Source organism: Neodiprion pinetum, chromosome 2 (assembly GCF_021155775.2).
Source record: "Neodiprion pinetum isolate iyNeoPine1 chromosome 2, iyNeoPine1.2, whole genome shotgun sequence".
Classification (NCBI taxonomy): Eukaryota; Metazoa; Arthropoda; class Insecta; order Hymenoptera; family Diprionidae; genus Neodiprion; species Neodiprion pinetum.
Window position 1 is genome coordinate 28,511,507 of NC_060233.1, and position 25,376 is coordinate 28,536,882.

Genomic DNA, 25,376 nt, shown 5'->3' on the forward strand with positions numbered 1-25,376 from the left:
TTCCCCGAAAACGTAAAAACCCACAAAATGACGACATAACGCGATATGCATTTTGATTGCAATTTTAGCCCGAAATTCAATCTCACGTTTAAAACAGCCAATCTGCAGGGTCATTTTGATGTCTGTCAAATTACCTAAGAGGTCAGTGATGTAGGTCATTACGTCAGAAGAAAAGGACAGCGATCATCGACTCCCTTTAGTCGAATGAAAAAAGGTACATAATCGATTTAAACCTAAGACGATAACAAAGTCTTGTTAGTTACGGTGCAATTTTGGTTTTCGCGTAACCTTGACGAGGATCGAAGGGCATTTTTCCTACCTTGCGACGCGACGCGACTAGTCGAGACGATGAGAAGCAACGGCTCTCGTTTATCCTCAAGTCCCATTATACAGTTAGTTATATGTCACGCAATACGATACTTCGCATGAATTCGCGCGAGTTTTCGCGTACGCAAACACACGCCCGTGCTCGAGCACATCCATGATGCGCGTGCAATTAATCCTCGACGTAGAGAGTGGAAAGATTTTACGTTATTCTGCACCGCGGTCAGAAGGATATCCTGCTGTATGTATGAAATATGTAACGCGGATGTCTGTTGTTAGACTATTTTCGAAATCTGATATCCTCCGACTCTGAGCATATTATAATTATACACACCTATAGGTTGGACGGTCTGAACTTTTTGTCACGACCTACGCGTTCTCGAGAAAGAAAGAAGTCTTAATTTCTACCATTATTAAGGATCAATCGGGATCTACAGTAAAGGTTCCCAGTGGCTCGCTATTTTTTTGAAATCAATACTGGAACGTGTTTCTTTTCCAATCAAATTTTATCTGCCAATTACTAAAACAATCGATACATTGATCGCAGACGCATAAAGTGTCCGTATAAAGAAAACTTGATTCAGTTTTCATTTTAAAAGAAATAAATAAAAAATAGCAAGCCCCTGGAAACCTATTAATGAACTTTACTGCACTTCGGACTACGACGCAGTTTTAAATCCGACCGACGTATCCGTTTTTTTCTAATTTTTTTTTTCTGTGTTCTTTCTCTCGACGGAGTAGCTGAGTAAATTTTGCAAATTTAAACACGAAGTAGACGTTAATTATTAGTTTTTTTCGTTGAAAAATATTGAGAAATGTGAAATATTCATTAACTGCTCCTGATTATATATTTTTTTCGACCTTTGTACTGGCGATTAGAGATTCTTTGATTCGTTTCTTTTGTTTTTTCAATTACTTTTACGCGTCTTTATACATGCCGGATGTTTCATTTACGAAATTATAATTGTGCTTGTTGTCATTTGCCTCGAGTCCGTGCATTAACATATCAGCCTATAATATGCGGGAATTTAGATTTTCTTCAATATGCCAAATTTGAATATTCGAATCGTCGAAAATGTGACGAATTCTTGAATTATTATTATTGTGGTTATTGTTATCATCTTACCAACAAAAAGAAAACTTGAAAAAAAAAAAATTCGCCCTAACAAAAAACTAAACACACTGATCGAGGCTGGTTGCACTTGCTAGCTGCATAATGGTAATTTGTTGAACAATCGCGTCTTCGAATCGCGTGATCTGTCGTGAATAGAATTTTGGAAATATTATTACAGTATGTAATATACGTATAAAGAGCTAGTTGTAAATTCAGCCGAGCGTTAACCGTCGTTTGAACAAGTTTCGCACATATGCAGACTTGTTGCGTGAGTTTGAAGAGTTTCTAGCCTAATATCAACCGAAATTTCGTATTGGCCCAGACGTTTGGGCACACATAGCATAGTAATTTATTCAACCGTCATAATTCGTGATCTAACATTGAACTGATCAATTTATGCCCTCAATTACGGACAATACACATGTGTGTCTTATACGTATATACCGTACAGACTGTGTCTGCTCGTCAAGCAGAAAATAGTAAATTATATTTAACACTTTGTATGTACACATTTACGTGCCTTGACACTAAAATTATGTAAATCTAATACCTGCAATGTATCTGTGACACGTAAGTTATTGTACTAATAGAAAACGGTCATTACGCACAAATTGCGACAAACTTGTTTTGCCGACAGATAACAATTAACCGTTCCAAGTTAAATTAAATATTTTTTATGCATCTAATTTTCGTCTGTTTGATTTTTTTTTCAATTCCGTCTCATTTGGTATTACAGAATCAACTAACTTAGGTACGTTTATAATAGTTGCAGAAAACAAATTCACGAAAATTGTGAACAAATTTAACCACTAATTGAATATCACCGACAATTATCAATCACAGTCGTTCGAATACAAGTTGAGAAAATGTGACGAATGTCCGGCATGCGTCATTCTGTGCCATCCCGGATAACGCAATTCTCGTACAGTTTCGGCGATACCGAATCATTACTTTGGTACAGCATGTGACCAATCTGTGTTACATACGACAATGTGTAACACATATCCATCCGACAATCTATCATCGATCTCTCTTTACGCCGGATATTTAATTGACGAAACAACAACTCGTGTCGTTTCTTCTCGACAGATGTTACTCAACGTGCGTTCTTTTCTACATCCTCTTCCTTACCTCACCTTCATTTGCAATCGAAGAATCGTCCTGTGGAGGTGGAGAAACAAATTTTAACCCTTTTTTTTTTGTCATTCAAAAATTTAAATCAATTCAAATCACCGATTCGTTTAAAAACTCGGGAATTGATAAGGACACATATAAAAAAAAAAAAAAATACAACGAAAGCATTGGTATGTAGAATCGGGTTTTTGAGCCCTTTTTTGCATTTCAGACAAGTGGACTTTGATATTTTAAGATATATGTATTATACAACAACGTCGAATTCTAACTGCGACTGTTGTCAATAAAATCAGTAAAGTCAGTGTTATATTCGTTGTATTAAACAGACTCTATCCTCGGCATGCGATGAAATTGTGAATTTTCATTCGGCTCGTAATCTGTTGTGATTGATGTAAATATTGTTCCCAAATTGGAGCAAGAATAAACACTTCACGTGCGTGAATTATCCGTTATTATCCTTAATCAACGCGCGAAGGCGATAAAATATATCCGTGTACATTATCAACATTCTGTATTCATAGTTTCACGATGTAAATCGTAACAGGTTCACAACGTACACAAAGACACAGCGATGTGTAAAATAATTACGGGCGAAACAATCCCGTGCGGAGCGCATGATCGCTTTATCGTTGCTATCGTAAATTTAAGCTCTTTATTAGTTCACATGTATGTACAAAAAGTCTAATGCGATACACCTCAAGAGTATTTCACAAATCCAACGCGCACGCGCCATTGCGTAACATCGTCGAACTACTTTAAAACAGGTATAATAATTTAAAAGAGAAATGTATAATCAGGTGTGTCAGCGTTCAGCGAAAACCGAGCATTGTTATACATGTTATATTATATAAAAGCTTGAACTAAAATTGAACAAAAATTTTGCCATCACTAGCTCGAAGCAAATGTGTTATTGGAAGTATACACGTTAGATGGCCGCGATGACCGATGACGTTTAGTCAATGTTTCGAGGGTGTCGTAAAGATGGTTTATCTGTAGTGTGTACGATGGAATCTTCGCGTTTCATCGTCGCCGATTCATAAGCCCTGGCTAATGTTAGGAATATCTCGAGGATTTTCATACGCGGATCGCAACAATCGCGTCATCTTCTCCGTAGATTCTCAAGAACTCATCGCGGTAGCTCGCATTTTGTTGACGAGATAAGCTTGCCGAAAAATACGGATTATTGGACCCTTTATCACGCGGGTGATGCGTGTTTTTCTCGTGTACAAGTGCAATCTTGTTTTACACACGGTTTGATGTCATTCCGCCGTTACGTGGTTCAAACTAATTAAAACACGGAGATACACCGAGCAATGAAACTCTACGTCATGTTACAGATTACGGTTCGTCCACTGTAAGTTTGATCACCTTTCAAGTAATTTCAAATCAAACGAACAGTCGGTGAGACTTCCTGAAAGTAAATTGGACACGAGACTGAGGCCAGCAGCCAAACGTTTTTAACGCTGTTTCGAATAAGGTAGCGAAGTGCGAAAATCAACTCCCAATGCTTTACGAAAATGAAGTTAGCAACGTTACTGTAACAATGCACGTTCAGGAGAAATCCTTAACTCGCATCTTCAGGATCGTCTGATATTTTGTTTTACTTATGTTTCGTTACGTTAACTTTACTAACTTCAGCCCCCAAATGCTTTTATGGAATTATTAGGATGAAACTCAACTGGATTTTTCTGTTTCTAAAAAGTTTAACACGTTTGGCTGGCAACTCTGGCTGTTAGCTTGAGCTTCATAAATCTGACTTCCATTTGTGGCGATATAATCGGTCAAATTCTGCCTTGGTCTATACACTTGAAAATCTACGACGTGGTTCGGTGCTCGTGTTTCTTTTTTATCTGTTCGATGGCAATGAGCCGCTAATTCTATGAAAGTACCTCTTCACTTTGTACGCATCACTCATCACAGCTGGATTCGTATGATCGAACGATTCGGAACTCTGGCGATTAGCGGCTGAAGGTACTGTTCATCGGAGTGATTTAGCAACGTTATTGAGACTCCGTCGATTCGTAGTTTTACGCTTATGCGATTATACTCGGTGAAATGACGAATCGGCAGTCGGGATTTGGATGTAGAAAATTTTGCAGGGTGAGGAAGAGTAATCGTAGTGTTATTGACCGCATAATACTATTGCCAATATCTCAATGCCATCGTAAGATAAGAGGTTCAAAAATAAATTACTGACGAATCGAATTATCTGACGAAAATAATTGATGGCCCAAGTCATTCCCGCATTTTTCAATTACAGATTACCTTCAATGCCAAGGCAACGATTCGGTTATCACTACTGGTTCGTTTTTTTTTTTTTAAAGAGGCCGAGGGGCCTTGAAACATGGTCTAAAACAGTCAGTCAAAGGTTTGACTGTCTTTTGATCCAACGGTTTGAAATTTTATTGCACAATGTGAAATCTCTCTGAATCATCCGAAATCTCTCTAACTCTATAACCAAATGCGTTAAGCACCTTCGTTCGGTAAAAGCTGACGACACCAAGCAATCGCATGTCTTCAGACCATGCAGCTGTGGATTTGAGTGTATTGTTTCCTGACTCTGTACGATCAGTTATCGAGACCGTATATCGCTGATCAAGTATATTTCCTCCCAACATGTGTGTGATGTTCGAAAATAGAGCGATTAAGCCTGCAGCGCAGATTGCAGACGACTGCAGATCATCGATCTACGTTAAAACATCTCTGACATATTTTTCTTCCATGTGTCAAAGCCTTCGTCCAAGATCCTCCAAGAATTTAATCAAGCTCGAGTCTGGGTCAGCATTATTTATATATATTAATAATATATACATGTATATACTATATATACCGTGTTATACTAGACGCTGGACTAAATTGGCGAAACCTTCTGAAACCCCGTTGGACGTATCAATCTGACGAAATTCCTAACATCTTTGTGACATTTTGGATAAGACTGGTCGTTTGTTTCAGTTTTTGAACAGGCGTAAATTGCAACTTTATAAACTTGTGTACTTATAATTATTTGACTCAACCTCTCCAGTCACTTGATTCGTCACTAAAATCCGACTTTGAACAAGTTTTCGACGGAAATGTTTTCCATACTTGGTACAATTTGGTTTTCACATGGATCAAAGAAACTCTGTACCATTTCGCGCCACAACTGGACCAAGCAATGGTCACCATGACTGGTTCAAAAATGATCAATCGCAACTAAGTCTATTTCAATGACGTCATACGAGGAACGAACGAGATAAACCGAAACAGCATCGCATAGATTCTTCTCTCGGTATTCTCTTTTTCAAATCCCATTTTAGGGGGATTGTTTTTTTACCCTTTTTTTTTTTTGCATGATAATCATTCTTGCAAGACAGATGCAAGTTTCGACCTTGAATTCGAGACTGCAACAGGCAGTCGGATCGAGGAAACCGAAACGCTTCGCGAATGCGTTTCGCCATAACCGACAATGGGTTTGTTTTTCTTCCCGTCTGGAGATGCCATTTTTTTTTTTTTTTTTCATTTCTTTTGCCACCCACGCTTCAACTATTTTCACACGATTAGGTATCTGCGTTATATGACGATTCCCGTTTCTACGGCACGGTATAAAATACTGCTAGAACATGTGCTGTCGAGTATTGATTAGTTATTCGACGTTGTTATTATCGTTTCTCTGTACAATTACCTGCCTCTACACTTTTACTTATCTGTATCATTTATTTATGTTTTACTCTGACGTGAAATGTTACAAGCAGACAGCGTTGTTGACATTTTTTTTTTTTTCCTACTTCTTCTGTCGTAATTATACATATATACGTATATAATTTATTCAGACGGTGGATCTGGGCTATTCCATAGATTCAATGTTCGCGATAGATTTACGTTGAGAATTTATGATTTTTTTTTACTCCCCAGAAGAAAGAAATCAAAATGGTGCTGATTATAAATTTTTCTTCCTTCTCATTGTTTGCCTCTTCTTCGTTTCTCAAACGATATTGAACATCTCGTTACACTCGGTGCTGGTTTTTTTTTTTTCTACAAATAAGTGAATCTTTTGAGTCCGGGGAGGAAAATAAAATCTCCGATAAAATAAAAATGGCTGTATGATATAAAACTGTCGAATTTAGACGAAAAGAAAACGATTATCACAGAAATTGAGAAATCCGAGATTACTCGTTTCTTTTCCGCTTCTTACTTTCATTCAGCTATAGTTTCGTACGCGTATGTATAATCGATTAACCACCGGTGTTACTTTTGTACAATATGTACCTACTGATGTACCCATTCCGTATCACGCGGCTAACTAAAACTCTTAATAAACATAAGATTAATTAACACGTGGTTATCAGTGCGATTTCACGATCATCATCCATCCATCCTCGACGAAGGTCAATAATAAACGGATAACCGACTCCGAATGTTCAAACGTTTAGATTATGTATACACCACACCATGTGTACATTGTTGTACATATACTTGTGAAATGATATGACGTGGTGATAAAAACGCGATGTTCATTGTTGTGAAGGCGACGAGGAAACTTGATGATGATTTTTTTCTCGACGATTCATTTCTTTTTTTTTTTTAAGAATTTTCATCCTTTGTTGAATTATTTTTTTTTTAACAATAAAAGTTTTTCACGCATAACTTCGTGTTATTCTTTAATTAGTATTTAGGTTTCGAAATTCAACACTGTTTATAATAATTAAAAACTCGAATAAGAAACGTTAGAATTTAAATGAAAGTTTATTGTGTCATCGAAGAAAATTTCACCGATAAAGCTGTTGACAATCTGTCGTTTTCATTCAAGACAAAGTGTATCTCTAGCGAACATTAGCGTCCGCAAATTCGCGTCTCGCGAGGTTGACATCTGTTTTTTTTTTTTTTTTTTTTTTATAAGAATTCCCCGCATGCTGGATGAATAATCAACTTTGCGATCAAGCGGCAGCGCCTTTCCTGATCACACTCCACGCGACGGCAAGGCCGCGTCTCCTGCATCCGCATTTTCGACGGCCGAAAATCTTGCGGTAAAAACCTGTTACAGGATGACGGAAAACGTTCGCCGGAAAACGATATCTGTTGACACGCCGTCGAATCGTGAGCAATTACGGTACGGATGAACGATCGATCGTTTAAGGATCGATCAAGGCCGGTCGATAATTTCGGGAATCTTATTACCGGCCGATACCGATGCGTCGGTAAAACAGGGCGATCGTTTCGATCGATTTGGGGAATCGGTCGACGTTCGGAACTTCGGAAACGCCTTGAGATATCTACGTCGTCGTATTTCGGTTACCGGCATCACACTTTCGAGAATTAATATTGTGCAAGAGAGAAGCGCGTGATGCATGCGTACCAAAAAAAAAAGACATTCGTTTGCCGTCGTTGCGAATTCTTGTGACCGTGCCTTCACGCAAAACCACTCACTCTCTCTTTCTCTCTCTTTCTCCGTTTCTCTCTCTCTCTCTCTCTCTTTTTTTTTTCCTCTTACCCAACGGGAGAGGTGATTGAACGTGGTTGCAGTCACGTTTCCATCGCGAAATACGACGCCGCGTGAATCCCGTGCATGCTATCACGACTGCCACCTAATAATCCGTGTCGGCCTTCCTTTCGCAACATTCAAGGGTCTTAAGAACCGGCACGCGGAAACAACTCAAGTCTCGATCGCTCATGCTTTCATCTCTCTGTACTGCGGTTTATTCACTTCCCGACGTTTTACTCATTTTTTCCTCATCTGTGAGGCAAGAGGTTAATTACAATTGTGACGATCGAATTGATGATTGTTGCATGATAAAAATTGTTCTCTGTGTCTGTGGAAGTATACTCTTCCTTTCACTACTTCCGTGGTTCAATGCGCGATATCAATTTTGGATGTATCCTCAAATTCGCAAATCACCGACGAAACTCCAGGTGTCTTGTTTATTCGTCAGGTTCAGCTACGCCCAGGGAAAACCTGGAAAACTGGGAAAACTCAAGGAAGTTCTTACAGCAGGGAAAAATCAGGGAATTTTCAGTCTACCAAAGAAACAAACTCGTAATATCCATCTTGAGAAAAAAAAATTGTACTTAATACTCGTATTTTTTTTCATCGCACCACTTCGTAGATTCTATGTATATTACTTAATAACAAACCTTTCTTTCTGTTGTTTGTAAATTAATAATTAAACGGTAAATTATTTGCTAGGTAATGTTGAAGGTATTAGTATTGATGTGTAAAAAAAAAATGTTTCATATACGTTTCAAATATATTTGAAAGGTGACTTGAAAAATCCTATTTTAAGGCTGGAACACCTGGAAAAGTCAGGGAATTACATATTCCAAAATGCGTACGAAACCTGGTCATATTTTGCGTGACTAATAAATTAATACTCGTTTCCTGAAAAATTCTGCAATTTCTAAATTACGCCGTTACGATCATATTTCGACAAAGGGATTGAAATATCAACCGTGAAATTTATTAACCGATCCTTAGGCGATTATCGGCAATCCTCGACTTGGTCCAAACTTGGGTTATTGATTGAAAAAAATTTAGTACAATAAGAAAAATTTCAACATCGGCTTTCCGACCATTCGAAACTTTGTTGTTTGGTAAAAGTTTGACTTCTTTACATCAAGTTTCGCCGCCAAATAATTCGGAAATAGGCGCTTTCGGAACATGTCAAATTCGCAACTTCAAACGCCGCCTCTATTTCCATGGAAAAAAAAATCGAAGCTTGATTTCATACTGATGCAAAAATTAAGTTCGTTGTAGTTTAAAAAATTTGTTGCTTCTTCTCTTATTCACCATATCATCAAACTTATTACAAATTACCGTCTTGATCATTTACTTATCGTACAATTACGCTTACACGCGATTGCGCCGCGGTTCCTCAATAATAACCCAATAAAATGCATTCGCAATGTCTTATACGTATCATCGTTGTGTGATTCGCGTGGAGGAGAAGCTCTAGACGCGCAGTTTCAACAAAAAACAAAAAAAAAAAAAAAGAAAACTTCAGAAAAACAACCTACGACGTAAAGATGCGGAATTTAAAATTGAAAAACGATGAGACGAAGCGTCAAACGTATTGCATGCGCTTGGCGAGAGAGAGAGAGAGAGAGAGAGAGAGAGAGAGAGAGAGAGAGAGAGAGAGAGAGAGAGAGAGAGAGAGAGAGAGAGAGAGAGAAAGAGAGAGAGAGAAATGGAACTAAAAAAAAACAAAAAAAAAAAAAAAAACAACAAGCAACATGAATAACGACGAAAATAATAAAACGCACGAATATCTGGCGTCCTCGTCAATGAACGGAAAATTTTTCACCGCGTATTACGTGGTATTTAGGAGTTGCGTGTGGTCGAGGATAAAAGTAAATTTGCCAGCGTACACTTTATGCGCATATAATAAATTTAACCGGAACGAGGCTGACGCATGTCTCGAATTTCGATGCACCCTTGTCATTATATAGTTATGCATTTTGTCTTGAGTTTTGTAACTCATACTTACATGCGCTGTTCGACTAAAGCGTCGCTGATGAGAAATATAATTATTGGAAAACAAAATCACGGGGACAAAGTTCGCGAGTTTTTTTTTCATTTTTTTTGGTTCCTCCCTCTTTTGCAAGGAAAAGAGAACTTGTGAATTACAGATTTGAAACAGGTCATTGACTCTTGGATTTTTCAAACTCTGGCTCAACTTTCTTGACGTTACGATGCAGTCTTGCAGAAGTTGAAGAACTCGTGCGAATGATAAATTTTTATCTTTACGTGTTTTTTTTTTTTTTTTTCCTCTACCGTTTTGCTTACGGAATTATTGTACGCATTGACTGAATCAACTCGTGCGCGATACGATAAACTAAATCTAATTGTAAACGATTTCGAACCCACTTACCTATGAGAGTCCAGACTTGCTGAAGCTACAGTAAAAGTATTCGTTTATTGCCATGAACAATAAACGAGTAATGAAGTTTTCTTTATTACGGATTAATTAACGCAATTTATCGTTTTATCACCACTGCGTGATAAATCTTTTATTTCATATTCTTCAGGGTAACATAAATCGTTATTGTTATAGATCAGTGCTCTCTTGTCAGTTCTGCATTATGACCGTTAAATTAATCTATACAACAATCTTTTCGCGTTACGATTATCATTGCACATGATATTATATCTCTTATGTAGAACGAAACTTGGATCTGAACGTCTTCTCAATTTTGAAACATCGAATATTTAGTCGACTTTTCGAGCCTGGATGTTAATCATCCTCAGGACACTTGTTTATTACAACTATTACAAAAAATTTTTTGGGGTTAGCATAAAGGTACTGACTTGGTACAATTTTCCAATGAAAAATAGGAATCGGCAAAGACTTTGGAATTACAGCTTCACATCGTACAGTATTAAATTTACATTTAGAATACGACGTTACAATTTTTACGAATACCAGAGAGGAAATTTTCATTTTCCATTTAATTAACATGCGAAAATAGTTTGACTTTCATTCTGAATTTTGTTTTTCAGTAACGAGGCAATGTGAAAAAATGTTAGACGCATATTTTTGTAGGGATTTCAACGTTCTACAAAAATGGTCTTTTTATAATTTTTTGATAACTCAACTCTTTGAAAAGTTATTCAAGTTCGAAGTTGAAATCACGTAAAAAATCAATTTTTTCGAGATTAATAGCGAAAATACTAGACTTAAGACTTATCACAAAATACTCTGGGTTTCTTTTGTAAAGCATTTCAACCACTATAAAATCATGTCATTGAAATAATTTTCAACCTTGGCAAATTTATTTTGCAATTGTTAGAAGTTATAATATGTAATATATGTAATTCCAATTTAAAAGCAGCGTTTTTTAGCAAAAAATAAATCTCAAGTTGAGAATTAATAGAATGACGTGATTTTATATAGTGGTTATATGTACGTTTTACGTTTTTTGCAGCAGAATGAAAAAGCAAGAGATATTAATTTAACCCCTCGACTGTTGCACTGGTCCATTTTCTGCTCGCTTTCTCTCGTTTCCAGGCGTTTCTTCCCTCATATTTCAACGCCTCTTTCGAGATTAAATTCGAGTCAATGACGAAGCTGAGCGATAGATCGCCCCTCAAAGTCTCCGGCATGCAGTCGGATCTCGTCGTATCAGCTCGCCCCTCAGAAGATACTAAACCACGTGTATTTACGTAGATATTATTTACGTACATACGTATTTCATAGACACGCAGAGTTCACGTGTCGATACGCTATCTAACGCTCGTTTCTTATTTCTCATTCGTTTCTCTTACGGTGAGAAAGAGAGGATAGAGGCTGATGAAAATAGACGCGGGCTCTTGTGACGTGTGATCGACACGTGAAACGCGAGTGCATCTTGTTGACAGAAAATGCAGAAAAGTTATAAATCAAAGGGAAGAATAATCGACGCCAAATCCTTCGTTTTCTCTTTTACTTTGTACTTTTACTTGTACTTTTCACACCCCAAACTGTCCGATGAATTCTTATCACGATGAATTTTATACTGCGGCGTTTTTTCTTTCCATTTCTTCGTCTTTCTTTTTTAGACCACCGCAGGTCGTTGATAACGCGATCAACTACACGCTGATGATGACCCGTGGAAGAAATTAAGCCATCTTATATGTAAATAAACATATGTGACATAACGGAAATGATTAAATTTGGGCATGCTCTCCGATCCGAATCTTATTGCATTTCCTACTTTTGTTTATTAGCTTATCATTCTTTTTTTTTTTATTTTTTTTGGTCGTGATTATAACTTGTTTCTTTTCTATCTTATAACAATTTCCGCAGCCTTATTTCAAACTTCTCTCTTGACTGGAATTTTGAATTAGTAATAGTAACATCAATAGAAATGTTCTCTGGTGTCCGACTGATATGTTATCAAAAGGTGAAATGATTTTAAAGTGCGTGAAATTATTATTATTATTATTATTATTATTATTATTATTATTATTTTAATCGCTCATCTCTTGACGGTTGAACAATTTTTTCTGTACGTAAGTAAAATTTTGCTTTCTGTTTCTTCCATTCTGGAAAGAAAAACATTCAGTAATGTATAATATACTAATCGTGAAATGTAAAACAACAATTGAATATAAAAGAATAATCGGATCGATTTGTTTTATCGTTGGTGATACTTTCGATGGTCAGAGATTATTATTTAATCTCCAATAATACAGAGCATTTCAAAATTAATGACTGTTTTTTTACTAATAATATTGTCGCTTTTGGAAGTTAAATTTGAACGAATAGACTAACATTGAAATTAGATTCGACTGTTTTGAGTGGAAAATATTGATATACATTATGTGAAAAATCAAATGAATTGGTTACAAATCTTTGTCAAAGTTACTAAAGTTGAAACATCATAAAAATGAATACACATTTATTCTTTACGACATATTTTCTGTATTAGAAATACGATTTATTATATAATATATCCGGTGGGATGGCAAATTTCAATCTTGCCTTGATTGAATTAACACAATGATATATTATTTTGAATCGTTAATCTCGAGTGCTTACCAGGTGAGAATTATAATCAATCATTGAAGAATACCTACTTTATAAACGTGTCGTGATCAATAAAATGAATTGGTTTGTTGTTGAAACTATTTGCCGAAGCAGAGACATTGATAATAAAAAAATAACCGGAGAACAAATAATGAGCTACAAATAGAATCAACTGAGTTAACATCTCGCTTTTTTTCACATAAATGCGGTAAAAAATCATAATTCTTACGACAGAAGGGGTCGCCTGACCCTCGCCTAATGACCGTGGTAGAAGTTTCATGTATAAGAAGTATGAATTACGTCGATTCTTAGTTTTTTCGACAATGATGCTTGACCTCGAATTATGTAGAAAAGGCGCGAAATTTGGTGGTCCGCGATTATTATTCGGGTGTTAAATAAGCAATCAAAGATTAACAACGCAGACTTGTCAACGTGCGTTGACGATGGGTGATAAAGAAAAGAAAAAAAAAAAATTGGCGAATTAAGACGTTATCGCGGATCAAAAGTCGGTTACTGATCTGCCTCACTGTTTTTAACACAACTCTAAACATACTGCTCTCGATGTATGTATACACTGTTTTACATACATTACGCATGTGTCTTGTCTACGCAGAGATAAGAATTTCGGTCGTGCGATTTACGTCTAACGATTAATTCGCTTGCCATCGTTATAAGTAACATCATAGAATCTTTAACATCGATTTAATTAGCACCTCTAATAATTCAAGTAGATAGGCAATTATCGACATATCACGTACCGATGCCCTGGAAAATGTGGCTTATTTTTTATTTTTTTTTACAGATTATGTGCACCGAATTACCGATTTCCGGTGATTGGTGAGCAAGTAAAAATCGTTGTAATCGCAACTCGTGAATTCGTGTAATTAATTATTCATAGAATTTATGTGAGTCTGTTTAAACTCACGGTATGAATATACTTTTGAGATTTCGGTTAATCGTAGAATAAATATGAGTATTCGGTTAACGAGAATCTTACTGTACATATTTGCGGTGGGATTTTACAAGCTGAAAGAAATTGTTGATAAGTATGAAAGAAAGATTGCAAAGGTCTTTTACATTACACGCGAGCAGACAATTTTTCTCAGTGCTTGCTTGGTTAAACAATTGTTTTTGGCCCCGGTAAATTCGCTCAAATATGACATACCTAATTAATATCGAAATTAATTCTGGACTCGTGAAGAGAATCGAAAAAAACGCCATTTTCGTATTTTTTAATTACCATCGTCTCTATATCCCATGTCATACATTTTTCTCTTTACTTTTCAACACCTTTGGTGATATAAGAAAAAAAAAAAAAGATTGGTTTAATTCGGTCGAAAATCGCTTTTTTGAATTTCAACGAATCTTTACGTTTTTGAACCTGTAGAATAGGAAAACATGTTTTTACAAAATGTCTGTTGGTCTGTCCGAGAAATTCCCGCGATGATCTTGAGAACAGCCGAGTGAAAGATCCGGAAACTGATAGAACTTGGCAGCCACTCTTTCCTTTTCGTGGTGATGAAAAGTATCGCGAAATAATTGTTATACCGGTTTTTTTTTTTCATGCTAATTATCGGTTGTAGAATAAGAACTGAAAAACGCAATTTACGGTATCGAACTTTTATATTATTAAATTGAAAAATGGAATCGAAAATTAAAAGTATCGACTTCCGAGTTCTTGAATATTGAAAACAAAAAAGTATCATAAACATTCTACCTAGTTGTTTTTATGATAAACTGAAAGTTTTAGGTTTCAGTTACAGATAAGGGCCTAACGAGGTTAAATTATTATAACGGTATAAGCATAACGCAACTGCGCAAGAACGTAAAATCTTTTACTGTTAGGTATACCTATTCAACAACAATTTTTTTCCGTACATCGGCACGTAGCAAAACGACAAAAATTATCGAGGTCGTGCAGCACATCGCCAAAAAATGGTTTCCCTGCAGTAAATTTCATTGTGTGAGTAGGCGCTAGATTTCTCTTTGACTTTACGCTTCGCCACTGCAGTAATCGATGGTTATGCGTCATAGAATAATTATTATTTCGTATATGTAAACGCACAAATGAAACTTGAAATTTCGAATTTTCCAGAGTTTGTTTATCGTAAGTACCTTACATAGCTTTTTCTTTATCGAATCATATTCGAATTTCCCTAGATGGTGATAGGCATAATAGTTTGTATAATTTATAACATATCTTGACTCTGTACCTTTGGATTGTATCCTAATTACACAAAATTAGTCTCAGAACTTGAACTGTGAATTTCGGAAACTACATGAATAATATTCAACGGATTTTCGAATTATTGGACAAGTCAGGATGTTCGGTTAAGGAAGTCGTTAAATTTATATAATCGCAAGCTGCAATGATTTTCCGATAACTTAAAGTCAAACAAATACTCGAGTTTTGAAAGAAAACTTGAATATGTTGATTTTTCATTCGAAATCGTTTGAAAATAGTTGAAAATCTTTTAGATAATTCATTTGACTTCACTCCACGATGGCTTATTTTGTCGGAAAACTATTTCTCACAAGTGCACTGAAACAGTTATTTTCCCGGCAAGTAACGAATGTAATATTGCTATTTTTTTAAATCAATATCAGTGCAATATTGAAAAACTTAATATCTACCGGTACTAATGTGATAAAAAAAAAAAAGGTCGCGCTTGGATCGCATAGAATCGTCTTCTCGACAAAATAAACCGCAGTGGAATGAAATCGACCGAATCTATGAGATTTTTAACCAATTTGAAGCGATTTAAAATAAAGAGTCGATATTTAGGTTCCGGTTTATAACAGCATCAGTGCTTTGTTTCATTTTTCTGCATTGTTAGGAAAATTTTTGTAGCCTGCGAGTATACCCTGTATTTTATTAATCCGCAATGTGCTATTTTTTCGTAATGAAATAAGCACAGAAGTGTTGATTTTTGATTTTTGATTTTTGATTGAGCAAATTAATTCTTCTGCTAAAAACGCTGAATTTATAATCAATGAATTTTCATATTTTCTTTCAAGTTGGCATTTCTTTCCGCTCGCACTCTTTACCCAACTTAAAGGATACGTGATTCTTCCAATTAAGATTTCCGGACGTTTTTTTTTTTTACCACTTTCTTATTTTCCCCGAAGAAATGTCCAGTGAAAAGCGCTTTTACATAGATAAATAGATAAATAGATAGATCTGCGTACAGATACGACAAGTATGATTTATATGTAAGTACCCACACGATATAGGAATATTACCCCGTTGAAATATCGCGAGTGCGATTAAACCCACGTTAGGATTTATTGTACACGTGGAGCGACAATTATATGGGCGCTTAATTTGCGGCGATCGTTTTAATTGATACCATGCGAAGAAGCGGACCGACCGGTGCGGTTCGAAAAGTGACTTCAGGATTGACCCCCGCCCATTGGGGAAGCTGCGGCCCCCTGGGACGGGTCAGGCTGTCGAGGTCGGCGTCGTCGACGTCGCGGTTGTTAAATAAATTGGAAAAAATTGCGTACGAGAGAGAAGAGACAGAGAGAGAGAGAGAGTGGGGGAAAACCCATGGAACCAGCTCTTCTACGTCTGACAATCAGCCGATACAGTGGAAGTTTTATCAATCATAACCGCAAATGAATTTATACTCCCACTTGGCACGCGCTAACTCGGATCGTCAGCCGAGCTCGATCGACGGTTAAATTATTGTCGGGATAAGGGAGAAGAAGAAACGCGTCTTGGAATTCTCGACTGGAACTTTCCGGCGCAGTCCAGCGAGGCAATTTGCGTCGGGTAAGATCAACGCGTTTGTCACCTCACGATCCCTCCTAATTATTATTTTAACCCTACGATTAGATCTCGCATCTTCATCGAACACTTCGAAATTTCTTACACGCATCTATTGGTTCCCTGCGAAAGAGACTCGCGAAATAGTAGATTACGCAACTAGTTGGCAAAATACGCGATAAAATAAAATACATATTATTTGTCCCAACTGAGTGCGCAAAATAATACATTATATATTATATAGTTCCGCCCTAGTGCGGGGATGAGGTATTTTGCGCGCTCATTTGGGTACGGAAAATCGAATTTTCCGCACTCGGTTAGGAAAAATAATTGGCCGGATACTCAACGAACGTGAAAAGAGTCTGTGATAGTTTTTAATGTAAGAAAATTAGCTCGTCAAATCTCAGTAGCGGTTTTTTTTTCTTTTTTGTAATCGTATTTTGTGATGGCACGCTGTGGTTATATGTCATTAGCAGCCATTGCGCGAAAGTCTTTGTGATACCTTTTTCTTTAATGCAAGTGTCTCGTTTGTTAATCGGATTTTACTCTCGATTTGTTTCAGATGCTTGTCTGCGATGCCAGGCTGAGAGCAAGAAAGATTTCTATGGAAAACAGGACTGCGTCGTCGTCTGGGGGGAGTGCAATCACTCTTTTCATTACTGCTGCATGTCACTCTGGGTCAAGCAGAATAACCGTTGTCCCCTGTGTCAACAGGAGTGGTCAATTCAGCGTATGGGAAAATAGCCGAACCAACAAGTGTCGTTTATTTGCCTAAACAATTATGCGCGCGCAATAACGTCAAGCTTCGTTCTTCCGTGTATTCGTTTCGGTTTTTATTTTTCGTACAACCATTTTCGTTGTATTTTTGTCCTTCTTTTTTACATTCCTAATTAGTTTCTTTTTTTTTTTTTCATTTTGCTTCAACTTCTTCGACTCGAACTCTGGGATGGCTCTACGACGGATGTATAAATTACCAAGTTTATGTTATAATGCGTTAAGATAATTTCTTGATTGTTATACGAGATGATTTTCATCTAGGACGGAGGTATATATGGGAATAAAAATCGTTTTAATTCGTAACAAATCATTGATTATAATAAAATGAGTTATACAGCCTACGAATAAGAGATTTTATTCCCGACTCAACCGGAATGTTCACTTGTTTTACTTTTATTTTTTTTATTCCCCGTAGCTGCGGGAAAACAGCAGCACTTTACTCCCAGATTTGTTGACCTCATACTTTCCGCAAATTTGAATCGCTGACTTTATTCCCTTGTTACACAATGTACTATTATGGTAAATACACTACATGGGAAAAATGTAATGTAGATTTTACATTTATTCTTCTGAATATATATCGACAACACTTTTTTGGAGTCAAATCTACCTCAATTATGGTAGATCTACTTAAGAATATTGTAACTCTTATTATTGGTTTTGTAACTCTTATTATCGGAATTGTAAATCTCGCCACAATTGCTGTAGATTGACTTCCAAAAGAGTGCAAAAAATCTACAATATTTTTCTTTCCATTTAGGATTATCATTATCTATAGGTTCTCTTTCTCTGTTTGTTATCATTCATTTTTAATCTTCCGTATTTGTTTTTCAGAAAAAAATCTCCTTCGTTAAACGATTGTACAAATAAGAATACTGTAATTGCAAGTGTGAACTCTCGATGTTGACAAAACTTACAATTAGTTAGATGTACAGTTTTTTTAATTACGTTCAACGTTTTTTTATTAATAATCATTTCTACCTGAAGTTAAGGCTTATACGTGAAAAATTTAAAGAGAAAAAAGCGTAGAATCAATTTCTAAAGAATGAAATATCCCATTAGTCATTTTACTTCATTTCCAACGTATTTTGATCTAGGTTATTCCAAACGGTAAAATACTTGATATATTTCCTAATATCGCTGGAAGTAATTCAAACTGTTATAACCCAATCAGAAACAAAGAATAATGTTCAATTTACCGTTGCATGAAAATTGCAAATATAACCCAAGAACAGCGCATGTCTTGCTGTGGCAAAAGAATTGCACAAAATGTGCTAATATGTTCAATATTTTTTCTCTTTTTTTTTAATTTAGGGTTTAAACATTTCGACGGCACTTCTTGTTTTCGTTTATATCGATGAATTAAATTTGCAGACTGAAACAACCTCTACTTTTTTCTATGTGTGCAACATATCATTTGTTCTTATCGTACATTCAAGCATAATATTAAATCTTCACATTGCCAGACTCATTAGCAACCGTAACTATTGTGAAGTACTTTTCATGGAGTAAATCAAACTATTCTCGTACGACGTCTGCTGTTTTATTCGATTTAGTTTGTTACTTAATAACTCTGAAAATTACCATAAATACTTGATCACGGTATCGATGTAGCCAAAAAAAGGTTCTCCGTTGAATGAACTGAAAAAAACAGATAGTTATCGCATAAATATTCACAAAGAGGAAAACTCTTCCGAAAGGCAGCACTTATACACTACGTAATTAAATATTATACAGAAAAGAATTAATATAATTATATAATTTTCAAACGTATCCCACACTATCTCATGGTGCTAAACCATAAAGAATCGCTGCAAACGTATGAACCTGTAATGCCTGATTAATTCTTTAAGATATTTCGAAGTTGAATCGTACGTGAATAATTGTCGGATGTACCGAAGGCATAATTATTTGCGATAACTGCGTAGGTACAGAAGACGATTGCAGTGTCGCGAACTCATCAGTCAAAATATGACGATCATCGCGTTACATCCCTGGCAATTTATCTGCATCAACAATATTCTGACGTAGAAAATAACGACGCGACATCCGTGAAGTGATATACCTATTGAATGAAAAATACAACACGTGTGTACGCGTGTTTATACGCTCTTTTTATTCTCATATAAAGGTTAATCGGCCCCAATTGCGGCCGATGAGTCGAGCCTGATGTAACATCGAACCCCGGCGTCGTCACAGACTCGTCGAGGCGTTGCGACGCCTCCTGCAACGCAGCTGCGTTACGTTACGTTGCGTTGCGTTTCGTTGCGCCAACATTCGCGTTGTCAAAGTACAACACACGCAAACCCGCTTCCTCGGCATTCTAGGTAACGGGCTACATGATTGCAGTCACGAAGGTTATACTTAAACGTGGTCATGGTGGGGAGTCTCGCGTCACGGAGGCTCGTCCGAAGCGGACCAATCAGAGGTTAGAAAGGCGACCGCTCCCCCGGACAGCTGTGCCGTCTGGAATTAACCTCGGGATGGTTATTCTCGTGCCTTCCTTTTTCTTGCTTATTTATTTTTCCCTCCTTTTTTCCCTCCTTTTCTTCTTTTTTTTTTTTTGGCTCGTCTTCTTCGCGTCATTGTCGCCGTTCCCGCATGGCGGTATTTCTGTCTGACTACGGTTACTCGGAATTCGAGGCACCAGCGAATCGAACGGGTGTTTTCCTCCAGAACTTACTACGCTGCAACTTCGGCGCGACTTCGTGATTGCGATGATAATCGCCTGTCCGATTGCTCATGAAATTATACCTGAACTTAGCAACATCGTTCGCATTTGATCACTTTTTTTTTCATCGCGACGAGATGATGCATTCCGGAATAACCGGACACCGGGTATGTATCTAAATATAAAATTGTATCTCGGGAGTGAACCTGCAGACGTACTGCACTTCTTGCTGACGCGCCATACGGCGAGATAACTTTTCAAGCTATATTCACAGTTATCTGGCTCCTCTCGATGTCGGAATTGCTACTCGACTATTCTTGCCGTCGTTTTGTTTCGGGCAAAATAGCGACCGGTCAATTCTGGGCACTGTAAATCACCCCAGAGCCGAAAGCAAATCACAAGCGTGTCAATGGCGGCCATCTTGATATTTAACTAGCATTTTCATTGGCACGTGCAAAGTTTTTTCACCGACAGAATTATATCTGTGCCGCAGATTCGACCGAATACATACCTTTCCCTTCCGAGTAATTTCAGATACGCCAGCGAAACGTACTTTCATTTTACTTGGGTAAAAATCTTGTGGTACCTAAAACAAAATTGCGCGCAGTAGCAATTCACCGGTGAGGCATCGCTCTCACTAGCCTCTTTTTGTCGCTTTACCGACAGTGAAGAGCCTGCAACGAATGGAATATTTTATGGTACACGATATGTACATTCATGCACATACATATGCATATCCAAGGCGTCGCGTTTTGGGTCGGGTGATTTTCCAAGACCCGCTGCGAGTGAGTACCGAAACATTCCCTATATGAACATTAGAATCTTCATTAGTTACTCGTTTATTTATTACAGGAAAAAGTGTGACGCTGCATTTTTGTGGTTTTGAAGAAATCTGGCACCATAAGAGATATAAAATTGTGTCTCTGAAAAAGAGTCTTGGACTGATTACCAAATATTTGTCCAGACAGTCGTATGTAAAATGGTTTCTTTTTTTGTAATTCGAAAGAACTAAGACATCTTTCTATATGGACATACAATGCGATACACCCATCGGCAAATATCAGCACTCGCTTTGTCATTTCCATTCGTTTATCTTCGCGCAAAGAATATACGCAGCGAACCTTCCAGAAGCTTTCATCCTTCTCGCACGTTCCACTTTTCAAGCGCTCGCGCTCACTATAGTCTTTAACTGTTTACCGTGTCCAGCTGGAGAATCTCTGGAACGTTCTATCGTCTTGTTAATCCGACAGCAGTCTAACCCCGTTTCGCATTGATACTCTCTCCCTAGGTAATACAATTCTGCCGTCAATTACAAGGCGAAGAAACAGACGGTTGTAATCACTAAACAATACGAGGGCAACCAGAGTGCATTTCTATATTGTCAATAATCACCATAATATATGTACCGCCTATATACAGTGCAGGGTGTAATAATCGTCGCTCAGAAGATTCTAGAGCTTCTCTTTTACCGGGGCAATGAGCCGCGGTTCGTTTAACCAGCTATCTGAACGGATGAAACTTGACTCTTCATGCTTCTGCGTACGATCAAGCGAAATCCTACCCGTTGCTCATGACATACCCTTGCCGGAGTGCAGGTACGATGTGCTTGGTGCATTTTCGAACGCAACTTGTTCTTGAAGCTCGTTCTGGAAAAACCAGGAGAAACTGAGCAATAGACTAAATTAAACCGTTCGATTCCAAACTTCCTGCAAGACTTCATTCGCATACGCATATTTGGAGCATACGGTACGCGGTTTCAAATGATTTCATATACTTTTTAAATACTGTCTACTGATTTTGTACAATTGAAAATTTTCTCAGTACGATTCTCGTTTTTTCCTCATACTGATTTCAAGAACAAAGAAATGGTTGCAAATTGATTACAATATTATGAAATGTTCCAGCATGTTTTAGCTTTATTTTGACGTGAAATCAATATGATTCCGTGAAGTTATTGCGCAAAAGATATTCGATGCCGTGAAATTGGAATAGGCGGTCGTTTGCACCGGGTGGAGGAATCGATTCACTGTAAAACGAATCGATCATTTCTTTTTGTCGGGTCTTGTGATCTAACATTGCTCGAAGCGAATTCCAATCACCGTGGCCGATACGCCGTACGTAGGCATTGCATATTTATATACAACACAGGTTACAATGAAGTATCGTGCAAGTCATTCTTGGAGGCTCGACCTCGGAATCAACGAATCAGGAAAGGCCATTCGACGTTGCGTAAACCACCTGCGGTTAGATAAGTTTCTAATAACGTATAATTTAAGTGGAAAAGCCTGACTTCCAGATAAGCCAACCCAGTTGTGGGTCTTTTATCGCTGTTACATACGTGTTTTATGTATACATGAACATGACATACTTACAACGTACATCGATGCCTGTACGTCGAATACATTTACTTGCGTACGTGAGCTGAGAGAGTTTCTTTTTGGCACGTGGAGTCGAGGATAAAAAGAAAAAACCCCAATTATATCCGGCCACCAAGTTCACCACACAGCCTACGTACCATTGGCGTAGAATTTACCACGACTTGAGCTCTTATACGGATATTTTAGCGTATTTTATTTTCTTAAGAGCCGAACATAATCGTATGATCGGAATAACCACGTTATACGAGTGAATTGCTGACTACAGATAAATTCGCCAGAATGAGAATAGCGTGTTTTTCGCATCCTGCGCAAATGCAGTGGTGCACAAAATGTAATTTGCTACATGCCAATTCATTAGCCCGCCCTGGAGCTGAAATAAGTCTTGACCCGTGCAGCTACCGCAGCCATAAAAACACATGTCTCTGAATTAGGGTTTAAGTAGCTAACTTAAACGTTGATGCAACGTCAATATGGCCGCCGTTAATACACTTGCGATTTTATTCTAGCTCTAAGATCATTTCCAGTGCTTACCAGCTGCCGAGCGCTATTTCACGCCCAACACAACAACGGCAAGAATAATTTACAGCTGTGAGTTCATCTTCGAAAGGACTTCGGGGGCTGAGAATCCGACTCGAGAAATTCATTTGTATCCCTGACTCTCAACCTATGATATATTTCGTCTTCGAGGTGAAAAGAAATTCTCATAAGATAAGTGAACCAGTTATTGACACGTTTATTATTAACCCTTTTATTTTCCAAAATTATAAATTGACAGCACAAATTGTGAATTTCACAATGACTAAAACCAATCGATAGAGGGTTACACGCTACAAAGTTATTTTTTGGTAATTTTGCCCAACCGTTTTTATCCTCACTGCTATAGTCGAGAGAATTTTAGATGATATCGGCTAAAACTGGTGAAATAATATTAATAAACACTGAGTATTGGAAAAAAGATGAAACAAGAAGAAGAATGAACCGTGCAATGCGCATTACGGAAACATATAATGAAGAATTATACGTGAGTTGTAAGTTAGATAACGGGACGTGCATGTGAACACTTTAACTTCTTTGTATTCCCGCAGCGTTTATTTGTACACATAATATTTGTACCTACAAGTAAAATAACAAACCATTATATGTTCAAATTCAATTGAATCGTATGTTTAAATAATCCTTGACCAATATTAAACTTTGCGTATATATATATGAGTCAGAATAATTGGACGAATTTTATGATTTCCAATGAAGTTCCAGGTAGTAAAAAAAAAAAACCATTACGAGATATTATAATCGTAATGATCTTCCAACCTCTGAAACTTGGAAAGAAATGTAAATTACTTAATGAACGATAAAAAAACGATTTTTATCAAAGTTTGAGAGAATTTTTCAGCAATATTTCGATAACTGACACCAAATTTTTTCAATATACCCTTAAACCTAACATGAGCCAAAAGTCTCTACTAAATACAGAGTCAGAGCAACTTTGGATCTGGGTTATATTATTCTCGAATTTCTGCACCGATTGAAATTACCTTCGTTGCAGTTTTTCTGATTTTTGATAAACTGAGGTACAAGATTAATTTTTCTCCTCGCACCAATTCATTTACAACAAACAGAATTATGTATCGTGCAGCTTCGTTAGGTTTGATTACCGTGATCTTTGGAAATAAGCGTGATACTCTGCTGCTAGCTAGTACCCGCACTTTAGGACTGAAAAAAATGAAATGGCTTACATAATATGGTCAAATTGAGCGCTATATTCTTGAGTTGACCAAATATTCCACAGTTACGTAATTCTCTTCTTATGAACGATACGATGTAAGGACAATCAAGTTTATCTCTATGTTTACGAGAACTACCCGTAAAATTATACTCTCGACGTAATCCGTTTGGTTCAAAAGAAAAATTCAATCTGTAGAGCATGCCAGAAGACCTCTTCAACAATCAAGTCAACATTTTTCCGTCGAATTAATTAAATCAACTAATAGGCTAATTGAAAAAAATTAGTTATTCGAAAATGGTGATAAACTTCTCGAAAAAATCACAGCAAATAGCAAGTATTAATAAGTATGGTAAAGTCGTAGTCAAATTTCAAAAGACTTGCTTGGCACCTATAACACTTTCAAAATACTGTTATATTCTAACAGCTGGAAGAATTTCTCCGATTTGTAGCGCATTGAGTTTTGAATACAACTTACTCGCAAACGAACTCTCTAAATATATGAAATTTATGTGATTTGAGCACTGGTCACGTGACCAGTTTCAGAGTATTCACAAGATTCGATCCCATATTTTCCGAAACATTGATTGGATTTGAAAACGTTCGTGTTAGAATCGTTCAGATATTTGGAGATGCTTTCTGGTCACCTATGTAACCGATAAATTATCGTATGAATTAATAATCGCAAGATCTGCAAAACATAACCTCAAACATCTCGTCTCGCAGTTAAATAAATACTTAAAAATAGTGCTTAACCTCTTCCCGGTCATCGTTCCATATTTGGAAGAGGTTAAAATATCTCAAAACCAATCAACGACAGGATTTCGAATGATCTTCAGCGAAGGTACGGATCCCTCGACTAAAAGGGACTCCATCGACTTCCGAGGAGTCGAAACGCGGTTTTTGGAAAGATCGGCGAGTGGATCCGAATCCCTGAGCGGCGGGGAAGGTTTCGGTCTTCGACTAGATCCTGAAGCGTGTTTCGTCTCCCAAGCATTTGCGTGATGC

General features: G+C 37.1%; 1 protein-coding gene across 1 annotated transcript in view; it reads left to right on the forward strand.

Annotated features, from left to right (window-relative positions):
* Positions 1–19,340, forward strand: part of LOC124213179 (Regulator of cullins 2) — a 50,729-nt gene extending 31,389 nt beyond the window's left edge. Inside the window, exon 2 of the mRNA XM_046614184.2 lies at positions 17,382–19,340. Within this exon, the coding sequence (XP_046470140.1) occupies positions 17,382–17,563 (182 nt within the window). The 3' untranslated portion in view covers positions 17,564–19,340. The remainder of the gene's footprint in view (positions 1–17,381) is intronic.
* Positions 19,341–25,376: the final 6,036 nt, after the last annotated feature.